This window comes from Ascaphus truei, unplaced genomic scaffold (genome assembly GCF_040206685.1).
Source record: "Ascaphus truei isolate aAscTru1 unplaced genomic scaffold, aAscTru1.hap1 HAP1_SCAFFOLD_634, whole genome shotgun sequence".
Lineage (NCBI taxonomy): Eukaryota > Metazoa > Chordata > Amphibia > Anura > Ascaphidae > Ascaphus > Ascaphus truei.
The window spans coordinates 180,530-195,000 of NW_027456967.1; the positions used below are offsets into that span (position 1 = coordinate 180,530).

Consider the following 14,471-nt stretch of genomic DNA (forward strand, 5'->3'; position numbering starts at 1 on the left):
GCAGGGTGACGGGAAGGGGAGGAGCCTCCCTCCGCAGGGTGACGGGAAGGGGAGGGGCCTCCCTCCGCAGGGTGAGGGGAAGGGGAGGAGCCTCCCTCCGCAGGTGGACGGGAAGGGGAGGAGCCTCCCTCCGCAGGGTGACGGGAAGGGGAGGAGCCTCCCTCCGCAGGGTGACGGGAAGGGGCGGTGCCTCCCTCCGCAGGGTGACGGGAAGGGGAGGAGCCTCCCTCCGCAGGGTGACAGGAAGGGGAGGAGCCTCCCTCCGCAGGGTGACGCGAAGGGGAGGAGCCTCCCTCCGCAGGGTGAGGGGAAGGGGAGGAGCCTCCCTCCGCAGGGTGACAGGAAGGGGAGGAGCCTCCCTCCGCAGGGTGACAGGAAGGGGAGGAGCCTCCCTCCGCAGGGTGACAGGAAGGGGAGGAGCCTCCCTCCGCAGGGTGACGGGAAGGGGCGGTGCCTCCCTCCGCAGGGTGAGGGGGAGGAGCCTCGCTCTGCAGGGTGACGGGAAGGGGAGGAGCCTCCCTCCGCAGGGTGACGGGAAGGGGAGGAGCCTCCCTCCGCAGGGTGACGGGAAGGGGAGGAGCCTCCCTCCGCAGGGTGAGGGGGAGGAGCCTCGCTCCGCAGGGTGAGGGGGAGGAGCCTCGCTCCGCAGGGTGACGGGAAGGGGCGGTGCCTCCCTCCGCAGGGTGACAGGAAGGGGAGGAGCCTCCCTTCGCAGGGGGAAGGGAAGGGGAGGAGCCTCCCTCCTCAGTGTGACGGGAAGGGGAGGAGCCTCCCTCCGCAGGGTGACAGGAAGGGGAGGTGCCTCCCTCCGCAGGGTGACAGGAAGGGGAGGCGCCTCCCTCCGCAGGGTGACGGGAAGGTGAGGAGCCTCCCTCCGCAGGGTGACGGGAAGGGGAGGTGCCTCCCTCCGCAGGGTGAGGGGAAGGGGAGGAGCCTCCCTCCGCAGGGTGACAGGAAGGGGAGGAGCCTCCCTCCGCAGGGGGAAGGGGAGGAGCCTCCCTCCTCAGTGTGACGGGAAGGGGAGGAGCCTCCCTCCGCAGGGTGACGGGAAGGTGAGGAGCCTCCCTCCGCAGGGTGACAGGAAGGGGAGGAGCCTCCCTCCGCAGGGTGACAGGAAGGGGAGGAGCCTCCCTCCGCAGGGGGAAGGGGAGGAGCCTCCCTCCGCAGGGGGAAGGGGAGGAGCCTCCCTCCTCAGTGTGACGGGAAGGGGAGGAGCCTCCCTCCGCAGGGTGACGGGAAGGGGAGGAGCCTCCCTCCGCAGGGTGACGGGAAGGGGAGGAGCCTCCCTCCGCAGGGTGAGGGGGAGGAGCCTCCCTCCGCAGGGTGAGGGGGAGGAGCCTCACTCCGCAGGGTGAGGGGGAGGAGCCTCGCTCCGCAGGGTGACGGGAAGGGGCGGTGCCTCCCTCCGCAGGGTGACGGGAAGGGGCGGTGCCTCCCTCCGCAGGGTGACAGGAAGGGGAGGAGCCTCCCTCCGCAGGGGGAAGGGGAGGAGCCTCCCTCCTCAGTGTGACGGGAAGGGGAGGAGCCTCCCTCCGCAGGGTGACGGGAAGGGGAGGAGCCTCCCTCCGCAGGGTGACGGGAAGGGGAGGAGCCTCCCTCCGCAGGGTGACAGGAAGGGGTGGTTCCTTCTACAGGGAGACACGGACTGTAAGAGGTGGTCCCTTCCGCTGTGGGGTGAGGCATGGGACCTGTGAGCATCCACCCCCCCAATCCTTCCCCCCCTGATGGGCCTCCCCCTCGGGGGGACACTCACATTCTGTCCCCTCCCTCTACATCTCTTCACCTAGGGGCTGGTGGTCCTCGGGGAAGCCTGTCCCCCTGATCCCTCCACGGCGGACCCTCTGCGTCCCGCCCCCCAGGCCACGAGAAGAGAGAAGCCTGCGTCCCCCTCGCCTGCACCACGGACAGCTGCCGAGGTAACCTCCATGTTCCCCTCTCTTACTGCCCCCTTATAGGGGGGTCCTGAGCTCGTGGGGGGACTGCGCATGTAGTAAGGTCCCAAACTGCAGCTCAGCGTGAAGGGGTACCGCTGTCACTTACAGCAGGAACTTCCCACAATGCTTTGCATCCACAGCAGCAAGGCATTGTGGGGCGTTACTTTGGAAACTCCCACGGTGATTGGCCCCCATACCCCCCCATTCTGCCTGCACTCACTGAGGGCGGTGTCCCGTACGGCACAGCTGTGCGCACGCGGCCTGCATGCGGGGCAAGGGTTAATGCTCACGCCAGCAAGCGCGCCCTCTTGTCGCCTCCGCAGAGGTCCGCCAAATGGACAATATCTCCTCTACGGGGCAAGGGTTAATACACAGCTCACAGGCTGCCGCACTCGGCACCCCCGCTAAGGTCCCTCCAATGAGTTACATCTCTCCTAAATCCGCGCCAATATACCACCGTCACGGACAGCACGTGACTGAGACATGCAGCCAGGGTGAATACACACGGCTACTCTAGCCACCCCGCCTTTCTCCCCCGCAAGGTACCAATGAGTTAATATTAACCCTTACTCAATTGCAAATCATATCTCTCCGCTGCCACCACCCGGGAAATGCAAATAAGATGTAAAAATGAATATTTGCCAGGTCCCTGTTTATTATAGAAATACTATAGGGTTTTCTGTTCACGTTTATCCTTTTTTATTTTGAGAAACTGTTCTGCGTTTATTGTAACTGTACGTTTCTTGTAATCCTTTTTTCTGTAACCTAACCACTGTATTTTTCTATATATATTAAAACATTGAATAAGTGATGCGTTGGGCTCTGAATGAACTGATTGCACGCTCTGGGGAGGCTATTTACTTTTTTCAGACACAACAAGGCTAAATAAGACCGTCTTACCCCTAAACCTGAGCGACAAATGAATATCTGTCCCTTATTATCTCTTAACCATGTGGTGTTTGGTGTGAGTACCTCCCCCTCTGTGACACGATTACAGACTCTTTATTATGCAGAGATGACATCACATGAGCCACGCCCCCTGGCCATCCATTAACCCCCTCCAGAGAATGCTTTGAAAACCCTTTTGTTTGTCAGGGAACCCACCTCTAGCAGAACATATGTCCTTATCTTCAGATCATATCCGTTCTTACCACTAGGCCGGCAAAAGGTGTTAACGTACCATAAACCCTCTCTTTGTACTTTTCAAGTTCAACTTCAATTGCGTTCCCTTTGAAATCCAACACAATACATGGTATCTTTAAACCCAAACGGTAGTAGCCCATTAACCCCTGAAACACCAGATGGATTCAAATTCCTAATATCTAATGATATTATCACGGTTGGCAGTGTGGGGGATTATTAAGCGTGTGTTCCCCCCACGCACTCAGGACACTATATACTGCCTGGGATCGGGCACACAGTTTGGGGGATTATTAAGCGTGTGTTCCCCCCACACACTCAGGACACTATATACTGCCTGGGATCGGGCACACAGTTTGGGGGATTATTAAGCGTGTGTTCCCCCCACGCGCTCAGGACACTATATACTGCCTGGGATCAGTCACACAGTTTGGGGGATTATTAAGCGTGTGTTCCCCCCACGCGCTCAGGACACTATATACTGCCTGGGATCGGGCACACAGTTTGGGGGATTATTAAGCGTGTGTTCCCCCCACGTGCTCAGGATAACCATATACTGCCTGGGATCGGGCACACAGTTTGGGGGATTATTAAGCGTGTGTTCCCCCCACGCACTCAGGACACTATATACTGCCTGGGATCGGGCACACAGTTTGGGGGATTATTAAGCGTGTGTTCCCCCCACGCGCTCAGGACACTATATACTGCCTGGGATCAGTCACACAGTTTGGGGGATTATTAAGCGTGTGTTCCCCCCACGCGCTCAGGACACTATATACTGCCTAGGATCGGTCACACAGTTTGGGGGATTATTAAGCGTGTGTTCCCCCCACGCGCTCAGCACACTATATACTGCCTGGGACCAGTCACACAGTTTGGGGGATTATTAAGCGTGTGTTCCCCCCACGCGCTCAGAACACTATATACTGCCTGGGATCGGGCACACAGTTTGGGGGATTATTAAGCGTGTGTTCCCCCCACACGCTCAGGACACTATATACTGCCTGGGATCGGTCACACAGTTTGGGGGATTATTAAGTGTGTGTTCCCCCCACGCGCTCAGGACACTATATACTGCCTGGGATCGGGCACACAGTTTGGGGGATTATTAAGCGTGTGTCCCCCACGCACTCAGGACACTATATACTGCCTGGGATCGGGCACACAGTTTGGGGGATTATTAAGCGTGTGTTCCCCCCACGTGCTCAGGACACTATATACTGCCTGGGATCGGGCACACAGTTTGGGGGATTATTAAGCGTGTGTTCCCCACGCGCTCAGGACACTATATACTGCCTGGGGTCAATCACGCAGTTTGGGGGATTATTAAGCGTGTGTTCCCCCCACGCGCTCAGGACACTATATACTGCCTGGGATCGGTCACACAGTTTGGGGGATTATTAAGCGTGTGTTCCCCCCGCACGCTCAGGACACTATATACTGCCTGGGATCGCTCACACAGTTTGGGGGATTATTAAGCGTGTGTTCACCCCACGCGCTCAGGACACTATATACTGCCTGGGATCGGTCACACAGTTTGGGGGATTATTAAGCGTGTGTTCCCCCCACGTGCTCAGGACACTATACTGCCTGGGATCGGGCACACAGTTTGGGGGATTATTAAGCGTGTGTTCCCCCCACGCGCTCAGGACACTATATACTGCCTGGGATCGGTCACACAGTTTGGGGGATTATTAAGCGTGAGTTCCCCCCACGCGCTCAGGACGCTATATACTGCCTGGGATCAGTCACACAGTTTGGGGGGTTATTAAGCGTGTGTTCCCCCCACGCGCTCAGGACACTATATACTGCCTGGGATCGGTCACACAGTTTGGGGGATTATTAAGCGTGAGTTCCCCCCACGCGCTCAGGACGCTATATACTGCCTGGGATCGGTCACACAATTTGGGGGGTTATTAAGCGTGTGTTCCCCCCACGCGCTCAGGACACTATATACTGCCTGGGATCAGTCACACAGTTTGGGGGGTTATTAAGCGTGTGTTCCCCCCATGCGCTCAGGACACTATATACTGCCTGGGATCGGTCACACAGTTTGGGGGATTATTAAGCGTGTGTTCCCCCCACGTGCTCAGGACACTATATACTGCCTGGGATCGCTCACACAGTTTGGGGGATTATTAAGCGTGTGTTCCCCCCACGCGCTCAGGACACTATATACTGCCTGGGATCGGTCACACAGTTTGGGGGATTATTAAGCGTGAGTTCCCCCCACGCGCTCAGGACGCTATATACTGCCTGGGATCAGTCACACAGTTTGCGGGATTATTAAGCGTGTGTTCCCCCCACGTGCTCAGGACACTATATACTGCCTGGGATCAGTCACACAGTTTGGGGAATTATTAAGCGTGTGTTCCCCCCACGTGCTCAGGACACTATATACTGCCTGGGATCGGGCACACAGTTTGGGGGATTATTAAGCGTGTGTTCCTCCCACGCGCTCAGGACACTATATACTGCCTGGGATCAGTCACACAGTTTGGGGGATTATTAAGCGTGTGTTCCCCCCACGCGCTCAGGACACTATATACTGCCTGGGATCGGTCACACAGTTTGGGGGATTATTAAGCGTGTGTTCCCCCCACGTGCTCAGGACACTATATACTGCCTGGGATCGGGCACACAGTTTGGGGGATTATTAAACGTGTGTTCCCCCCACGCGCTCAGGACACTATATACTGCCTGGGATCGGGCACACAGTTTGGGGAATTATTAAGCGTGTGTTCCCCCCACGCGCTCAGGACACTATATACTGCCTGGTATCGGTCACACAGTTTGGGGGATTATTAAGCATGTGTTCCCCTCACGTGCTCAGGACACTATATACTGCCTGGGATCGCTCACACAGTTTGGGGGATTATTAAGCGTGTGTTCCCCCCACGCGCTCAGGACACTATATACTGCCTGGGATCGGGCACACAGTTTGGGGGATTATTAAACGTGTGTTCCCCCCACGCGCTCAGGACACTATATACTGCCTGGGATCGGGCACACAGTTTGGGGAATTATTAAGCGTGTGTTCCCCCCACGCGCTCAGGACACTATATACTGCCTGGGATCGGGCACACAGTTTGGGGAATTATTAAGCGTGTGTTCCCCCCACGCGCTCAGGACACTATATACTGCCTGGGATCGGTCACACAGTTTGGGGGATTATTAAGCGTGTGTTCCCCCCACGCGCTCAGGACACTATATACTGCCTTGGATCGGTCACACAGTTTGGGGGATTATTAAGCGTGTGTTCCCCCCACGCGCTCAGGACACTATATACTGCCTGGGATCGGTCACACAGTTTGGGGGATTATTAAGCATGTGTTCCCCCCGCACGCGCTCAGGACACTATATACTGCCTGGGATCGGGCACACAGTTTGGGGGATTATTAAGCGTGTGTTCCCCCCACGCGCTCAGGACACTATATACTGCCTGGGATCGGTCACACAGTTTGGGGGATTATTAAGCGTGTGTTCCCCCCCCCCCCCCCACGCGCTCAGGACACTATATACTGCCTGGGATCGGGCACACAGTTTGGGGGATTATTAAGCGTGTGTTCCCCCCACGCGCTCAGGACACTATATACTGCCTGGGATCGGGCACACAGTTTGGGGGATTATTAAGCGTGTGTTCCCCCCACGCGCTCAGGACACTATATACTGCCTGGGATCAGGCACACAGTTTGGGGGATTATTAAGCGTGTGTTCCCCCCACGTGCTCAGGACACTATATACTGCCTGGGACCGGTCACACACGTTCTGTTACTGATAGTCTGACGAGTCGGTGATAAGATTTATTCATTAGAGGCGCAAATATATTTCCTGGCAGGGGGCGGGGCCTGAATGAGGTTGCGAACCGCTGAGCTTTATAAATAACCCTCCAGGAGTGTATGGGTTAAGTCCTGTCCGTGTCATGTGACCAGCGAGCCTCCGTGCCTCCCCCTGCTGTCCGCACGCGGCACTGCGGGACTTGGGGGGGGGGGGGGTATCTGCTCTCATTGCTGCCCTTTCCCTGTCTCCCCCTGCTGTCCGCACGCGGCACTGCGGGACTCGGGGGGGGGGGGGGGGGTATCTGCTCTCATTGCTGCACCTTTCTCTGTCTCCCCCTGCTGTCCGCACGCGACACTGCGGGACTCGGGGGGGATCTGCTCTCATTGCTGCCCCTTTCCCTGTCTCCCCCTGCTGTCCGCACGCGGCACTGCGGGACTCGGGGGGTATCTGCTCTCATTGCTGCCCCTTTCTCTGTCTCCCCCTGCTGTCCGCACGCGGCACTGCGGGACTCGGGGGGGGGGTATCTGCTCTCATTGCTGCCCCTTTCCCTGTCTCCCCCTGCTGTCCGCACGCGGCACTGCGGGACTCGGGGGTATCTGCTCTCATTGCTGCCCCTTTCTCTGTCTCCCCCTGCTGTCCGCACGCGGCACTGCGGGACTCGGGGGGATCTGCTCTCATTGCTGCCCCTTTCCCTGTCTCCCCCTGCTGTCCGCACGCGGCACTGCGGGACTCGGGGGGGGTATCTGCTCTCATTGCTGCCCCTTTCCCTGTCTCCCCCTGCTGTCCGCACGCGGCACTGCGGGACTCGGGGGGATCTGCTCTCATTGCTGCCCCTTTCTCTGTCTCCCCCTGCTGTCCGCACGCGGCACTGCGGGACTCGGGGGGATCTGCTCTCATTGCTGCCCCTTTCTCTGTCTCCCCCTGCTGTCCACACACGGCACTGCGGGACCCGGGGGGGGGGGGGATCTGCTCTCATTGCTGCCCCTTTCCCTGTCTCCCCCTGCTGTCCGCACGCGACACTGCGGGACTCGGGGGGGATCTGCTCTCATTGCTGCCCCTTTCCCTGTCTCCCCCTGCTGTCCGCACGCGGCACTGCGGGACTCGGGGGTATCTGCTCTCATTGCTGTCCCTTTCTCTGTCTCCCCCTGCTGTCCGCACGCGGCACTGCGGGACTCGGGGGGGATCTGCTCTCATTGCTGCCCCTTTCCCTGTCTCCCCCTGCTGTCCGCACGCGGCACTGCGGGACTCGGAGGGATCTGCTCTCATTGCTGCCCCTTTCTCTGTCTCCCCCTGCTGTCCGCACGCGGCACTGCGGGACTCGGGGGGATCTGCTCTCATTGCTGCCCCTTTCTCTGTCTCCCCCTGCTGTCCGCACACGGCACTGCGGGACCCGGGGGGGGGGGGGGGGGGATCTGCTCTCATTGCTGCCCCTTTCCCTGTCTCCCCCTGCTGTCCGCACGCGACACTGCGGGACTCGGGGGGGATCTGCTCTCATTGCTGCCCCTTTCCCTGTCTCCCCCTGCTGTCCGCACGCGGCACTGCGGGACTCGGGGGGTATCTGCTCTCATTGCTGTCCCTTTCTCTGTCTCCCCCTGCTGTCCGCACGCGGCACTGCGGGACTCGGGGGGGATCTGCTCTCATTGCTGCCCCTTTCCCTGTCTCCCCCTGCTGTCCGCACGCGGCACTGCGGGACTCGGAGATCTGCTCTCATTGCTGCCCCTTTCTCTGTCTCCCCCTGCTGTCCGCACACGGCACTGCGGGGGGGGGGGGGATCTGCTCTCATTGCTGCCCCTCTCTCTGTCTCCCCCTGCTGTCCGCACGCGGCACTGCGGGACTTGGGGGCATCTGCTCTCATTGCTGCCCCTTTCTCTGTCTCCCCCTGCAGGCAGCTCCTGGCGTCCGCCTCGAGGGGCCCCCAGTGCCCCCTACTGACCAGCATGGGGACCCCAAAGCCTGCGCCTCGCAGAGGCCGGTTAATGGAGTCATTAATATGTGAGTAGTGAGGGGAGGCTGGCACTGCGTGTGTGCGTGTGCGTGCGTGTGTGTTTGTAATGTAGTGAGGGGAGGCTGGCACTGCGTGTGTGCGTGTGCGTGCGTGTGTGTTTGTAATGTAGTGAGGGGAGGCTGGCACTGCGTGTGTGCGTGTGCGTGCGTGTGTGTTTGTAATGTAGTGAGGGGAGGCTGGCACTGCGTGTGTGCGTGCGTGTGTGTTTGTAATGTAGTGAGGGGAGGCTGGCACTGCGTGTGTGCGTGTGCGTGTGCGTGCGTGTGTGTTTGTAATGTAGTGAGGGGAGGCTGGCACTGTGTGTGCGCGTGTGTGTGTGTGGGTGTTTGTAATGTAGTGAGGGGAGGCTGGCACTGTGTGTGTGTGCGTGTGCGTGTTTGTAATGTAGTGAGGGGAGGCTGGCACTGCGTGTGCGTGTGAGCGAGCGTGTGTGTGTGTGTGTGCGTGTGTGCGTGCGTGTGCGTGTTTGTAATGTAGTGAGGGGAGGCTGGCACTGCGTGTGTGTGTGTGTGCGGGTGTGCGTGTGTGTGCGTGCATGTTTTGTATGTATTGAGTGAGGGGAGGCTGGCACTGTGTGTGTGTGCGTGTGTTTGTGCGTGTGTGTTTGTAATGTAGTGAGGGGAGGCTGGCACTGCGTGTGTGTGTGCGTGTGCGTGTGCGTGTGCGTGTTTGTAATGTAGTGAGGGGAGGCTGTGTGTGTGTGTGTGTGTGTGTGTGTGTGTGTGTGTGTGTGTGTGTGTGTGTGTGTGTGTGTGTGTGTGTGTGTGTGTGTGCGTGCGCGTGTGTGTGTGTGCGCGTGTGTGTTTGTAATGTAGTGAGGGGAGGCTGGCACTGCGTGCGTGTGTGTGTGCGCGTGTTTGTAATGTAGTGAGGGGAGGCTGGCACTGCGTGTGTGCGTGTGTGTGTGCGTGTGTGTGTGCGTGTGTGTTTGTAATGTAGTGAGGGGAGGCTGGCACTGCGTGTGTGTGCTTGCGTGTGCGCGATGGAGTGAGGGGGAGGGTGGCTGTGTATGTGTGTGTGTGTGTGTGTGTGTGTGTGTGTGCGTGCGTAATGCAGTAATGGAGACTTGCTGTGTGTGTGTGTAATATGGAGGGAGGGGAGGCTTGCAGTGTTTTTGTGTGTTTGTGTGTCTGTGTGTGTGCGTGTGAGAGAGAGGCTGGTGCTGCTGTGTGTGAGTGTGAGAGAGGCTGGCACTGCTGGTGTGTGTTTGTGTAATGGAGGGAGGGGAGGCTTGCTGTGTGTGTGAGTGTTTGTGTGTGTCTGGCGCTGGTGTGTGTGTGTGTGTGAGAGAGAGGCTGGCACCTACTGTGTGTGTGTGTAATAGAGGGAGGGGAGGCTTCCTGTGTGTGTGTGTGTGTGTGTGTGTGTGTGTGTGTGTGTGTGTCTGGCGCTGCTGTGTGTGTCTGGCACTGCTGTGTGTGTCTGGCACTGCTGTGTGTGTGTGTGTCTGGAGGCTGTGTGTGTGTGTATGTGTAATGGAGTAATGGAGGGAGGGGAGGCTTGCCGTGTGTGTGTGTGTGTGTGTGTGTGTGTGTGTGTGTGTGTGTGTGTGTGTGTGTGTGTGTGTGTGTGTGTGTGTGTGTGTGTGTGTGTGCGCGCTGTGGGGTACATGAGGCGGATGGTGTGTGTAATATGGAGGGAGGGGAGGCTTGCAGTGTTTTTGTGTGTTTGTGTGTGTGTATAATATATGGAGGGAGTGGGAGGCTTGGTGTGTGTGTTTGTGTGTGTGATAGAGGGTGGCCGTGTGTGTGTGTATGTGTGTGATGGGGGGAGGGGGGCTGTGTGTAATGGAGGCAGGGGGAGTGTAGCTGGCACTGACGCTGTGGGGTACATGAGGCTGTGTGTGTGTGTGTGTGTGTATGTGTATGTGTGTGTGTGTGTGTGATGGAGGGAGGGGGAGTGTGTAGCTGGCACTGACGCTGTGGGGTACATGAGGCGGATGCTGTGTGTGTGTGTGATGGAGGGAGGGGGAGTGTGTAGCTGGCACTGACGCTGTGGGGTACATGCGGCGGTGTGTGTGTGTGTGTGTGTGTGATGGAGGGAGGGAGGGAGGGGGAGTGTGTAGCTGGCACTGACGCTGTGGGGTACGTGGGTACGTGTGTGTGTGTGTGTGTGTGTGTGTGTGTGTGTGTGTGTGTGTGTGTGTGTGTGTGTGTGTGTGTGTGTGTGTGTGTGTGTGTGTGTGTGTGTGTGTGTAGCTGGCACTGTCGCTGTGTGTGGGATTGTGAGACCGGTGGGTGTGTGTGAGGTGAGCCGGCACTGCTTCTGTGCCCGCGCGTTTCGGGGGAGGCTGGCACATTAGTGTAATGACGCCCCCTGCCCCCTGCCCTCTGCCCCCTGCAGGCTTCCCATTGGGTTGTCGCCCCGGGAGAGCTCTGAGCCCGAGGGGCTGACGCTCAAGAAGCCGCGCGTCTCCTCTCTGCCGCCCCCGCCTGACGCGAGCTCCGTCTGCGCCAGGACCCGACCCCTCGTCCTGTGCAAGAAGAGGAGGCTGGTGAGGCCGGCGGGCCTCCTCTCTCTCAGCAAGGAGGTGAGGACATGGGGGGGGGAGGGAGGCTGGGGGGGGGAGGGCCTCCTCTCCCTCAGCAAGGAGGTGAGGACATGGGGGGAGGGGTGGAGGCTGGGGAGGGCCTCCTATCCCTCAGCAAGGAGGTGAGGACATGGGGGGGGGAGGGAGGCTGGGGGGGGGGAGGGCCTCCTATCCCTCAGCAAGGAGGTGAGGACATGGGGGGGGGGAGCAGGACCTAGAAGAGAATGGGGGGTGGGGGACAGACTCCGTGGGCCACCTGTATCACCCTGCAGTGGGGGGGGGGAGCACAGACTGTGTGGGTCCCCTGTATCACTCCGCAGTGGGGGGGGGGGAGCACAGACTGCGTGGGCCCCTGTATCACCCTGCAGTGGGGGGGGGGGGGAGCACAGACTGCGTGGGCCCCCTGTATCACCCTGCAGTGGGGGGGGGGGAGCACAGACTGCGTGGGTCCCCTGTATCACCCTGCAGTGGGGGGGAGGGGGGGAGCACAGAATGCGTGGGTCCCACTGTATCACCCCGCAGTGGGGGGGGGGGGGGGGGAAGCACAGACTGCGTGGGCCCCTGTATCACCCTGCAGTGGGGGGGGGGGGAGCACAGACTGCGTGGGCCCCCTGTATCACCCTGCAGTGGGGGGGGGGGGGGGGGAGCACAGACTGCGTGGGCCCCTGTATCACCCTGCAGTGGGGGGGGGGGAGCACAGACTGCGTGGGCCCCCTGTATCACCCCGCAGTGGGGGGGGGGGGGGGAGCACAGACTGCGTGGGCCCCTGTATCACCCTGCACACGGTGGGGGGGGGAGCACAGACTGCGTGGGCCCCCTCCTGTCCGTGTCACACGGTGGGTGACCCCTTTCCTCTCTCCTCCCAGGCTCAGCGAAACGCGTCTCCCGGAGGCTGCCACGTGTCCCCGTGCTGTTCCCTCTGTGCCGGGCTCCCGAGCCCCGCCTCGCCGTTCCCGTTCGCCGCGTCCACGTCGGAGCGCCTGTCCCTGCTCGACCTCGGGATGCACCCCGTGCTCTCGTTCCCCGACGGTAAGCGCGGACAGGACGGGCGCCCACTGTTACACGTGTGCAGGGTCCCGGTCCCCGGCTGGTATAAGCATGTTCTCTTGCGTGTGATATAAGCATGTTCTCTTGCGTGTGAAATAAGCATGTTCTCTTGCGTGTGATATAAGCATGTTCTCTTGCGTGTAATATAAGCATGTTCTCTTGCTTTTGCGTGTGATATAAGCATGTTCTCTTGCTTTTGCGTGTGATATAAGCATGTTCTCTTGCGTGTGATATTAGCATGTTATCTTGCGTGTGATATAAGCATGTTCTCTTGCTTTTGCGTGTGATATAAGCATGTTCTCTTGCTTTTGCGTGTGATATAAGCATGTTCTCTTGCTTTTGCGTGTAATATAAGCATGTTCTCTCCTCGCGTGTGGTAAACGTGTTCCCTCGCCATTGCGTGTGGATTAAAGATGTTCCCTGAATGTGCGCCCCTGCACATGGTGTGAACGTGATCCTGTGCCCTGGCGTGTGCTGTGAACATGTAACCCTGTGCCCTGGCGTGTGCTGTGAACATGTAACCCTGTGCCCTGGCGTGTGCTGTGAACTTGTAACCCTGTGCCCTGGCGTGTGCTGTGAACTTGTAACCCTGTGCCCTGGCGTGTGCTGTGAACATGTACCCCTGTGCCCTGGCGTGTGCTGTGAACTTGTAACCCTGTGCCCTGGCGTGTGCTGTGAACATGTACCCCTGTGCCCTGGCCTGTGCGGTGACACTGTGCCCTGGCGTGTGCGGTGACACGTGATTCTGGCGTGTGCGGTGACACGTGATTCTGGCGTGTGCGGTGACACGTGACCCTGGCGTGTGCTGTGACACGTGACCCTGTGCCCCCAGACGTGCCGGTCGGCCTTCGCTTCCTCTCCCTGCTCCGGTCCCAGAACAAACCGCCGGACAAACCCAGCAAGAGGCCGACGCTGAGACAGCGGGCGCCGGACATCACACGCACCACGCACACGCACCGTGAGTCTCTCCTCTGTATAACACGCACACGCACCGTGAGTCTCTCCTCTGTATAACACGCACACGCACCGTGAGTCTCTCCTCTGTATAACACGCACACGCACCGTGAGTCTCTCCTCTGTATAACACGCACCGTGAGTCTCTCCTCTGTATAACACGCACCGTGAGTCTCTCCTCTGTATAACACGCACCGTGAGTCTCTCCTCTGTATAACACGCACCGTGAGTCTCTCCTCTGTATAACGCACGCACCGTGAGTCTCTCCTCTGTATAACACGCACCGTGAGTCTCTCCTCTGTATAACACGCACCGTGAGTCTCTCCTCTGTATAACACGCACCGTGAGTCTCTCCTCTGTATAACACGCACCGTGAGTCTCTCCTCTGTATAACACGCACCGGGAGTCTCTCCTCTGTATAACACGCACCGGGAGTCTCTCCTCTGTATAACACACACCGGGAGTCTCTCCTCTGTATAACACACGCACCGGGAGTCTCTCCTCTGTATAACACACGCACCGGGAGTCTCTCCTCTGTATAACACACGCACCGGGAGTCTCTCCTCTGTATAACACACGCACCGGGAGTCTCTCCTCTGTATAACACACGCACCAGGAGTCTCTCCTCTGTATAACACACGCACCGTGAGTCTCTCCTCTGTATAACACACGCAACGGGAGTCTCTCCTCTGTATAACACACGCACCGTGAGTCTCTCCTCTGTATAACACACGCAACGGGAGTCTCTCCTCTGTATAACACACGCACCGGAAGTCTCTGCTCTGTATAACACACACCGTGAGTCTCTCCTCTGTATAACACGCACCGTGAGTCTCTCCTCTGTATAACACGCACCGTGAGTCTCTCCTCTGTATAACACGCGCACCGTGAGTATCTCCTCTGTATAACACGCGCACCGTGAGTCTCTCCTCTGTATAACACGCACCGTGAGTCACTCCTCTGTATAACACGCACCGTGAGTCTCCCCTCTGTATAACACGCACCGTGAGTCTCTCCTCTGTATAACACGCACCGGGAGTCTCTCCTCTGTATAACACGCATCGTGAGTCCTCTGTATAAC

At 58.9% G+C, this 14,471-nt stretch overlaps 1 protein-coding gene across 1 annotated transcript in view; it reads left to right on the forward strand.

Moving 5' to 3' along the window:
- KANSL1 (KAT8 regulatory NSL complex subunit 1) overlaps positions 1–14,471 on the forward strand; it is a 64,906-nt gene that overhangs the window by 38,917 nt on the left and 11,518 nt on the right. The window contains 5 exon segments of the mRNA XM_075584535.1: positions 1,788–1,916; positions 8,740–8,846; positions 11,203–11,389; positions 12,256–12,418; positions 13,269–13,394. Of these exon segments, the coding sequence (XP_075440650.1) occupies positions 1,788–1,916; positions 8,740–8,846; positions 11,203–11,389; positions 12,256–12,418; positions 13,269–13,394 (712 nt within the window).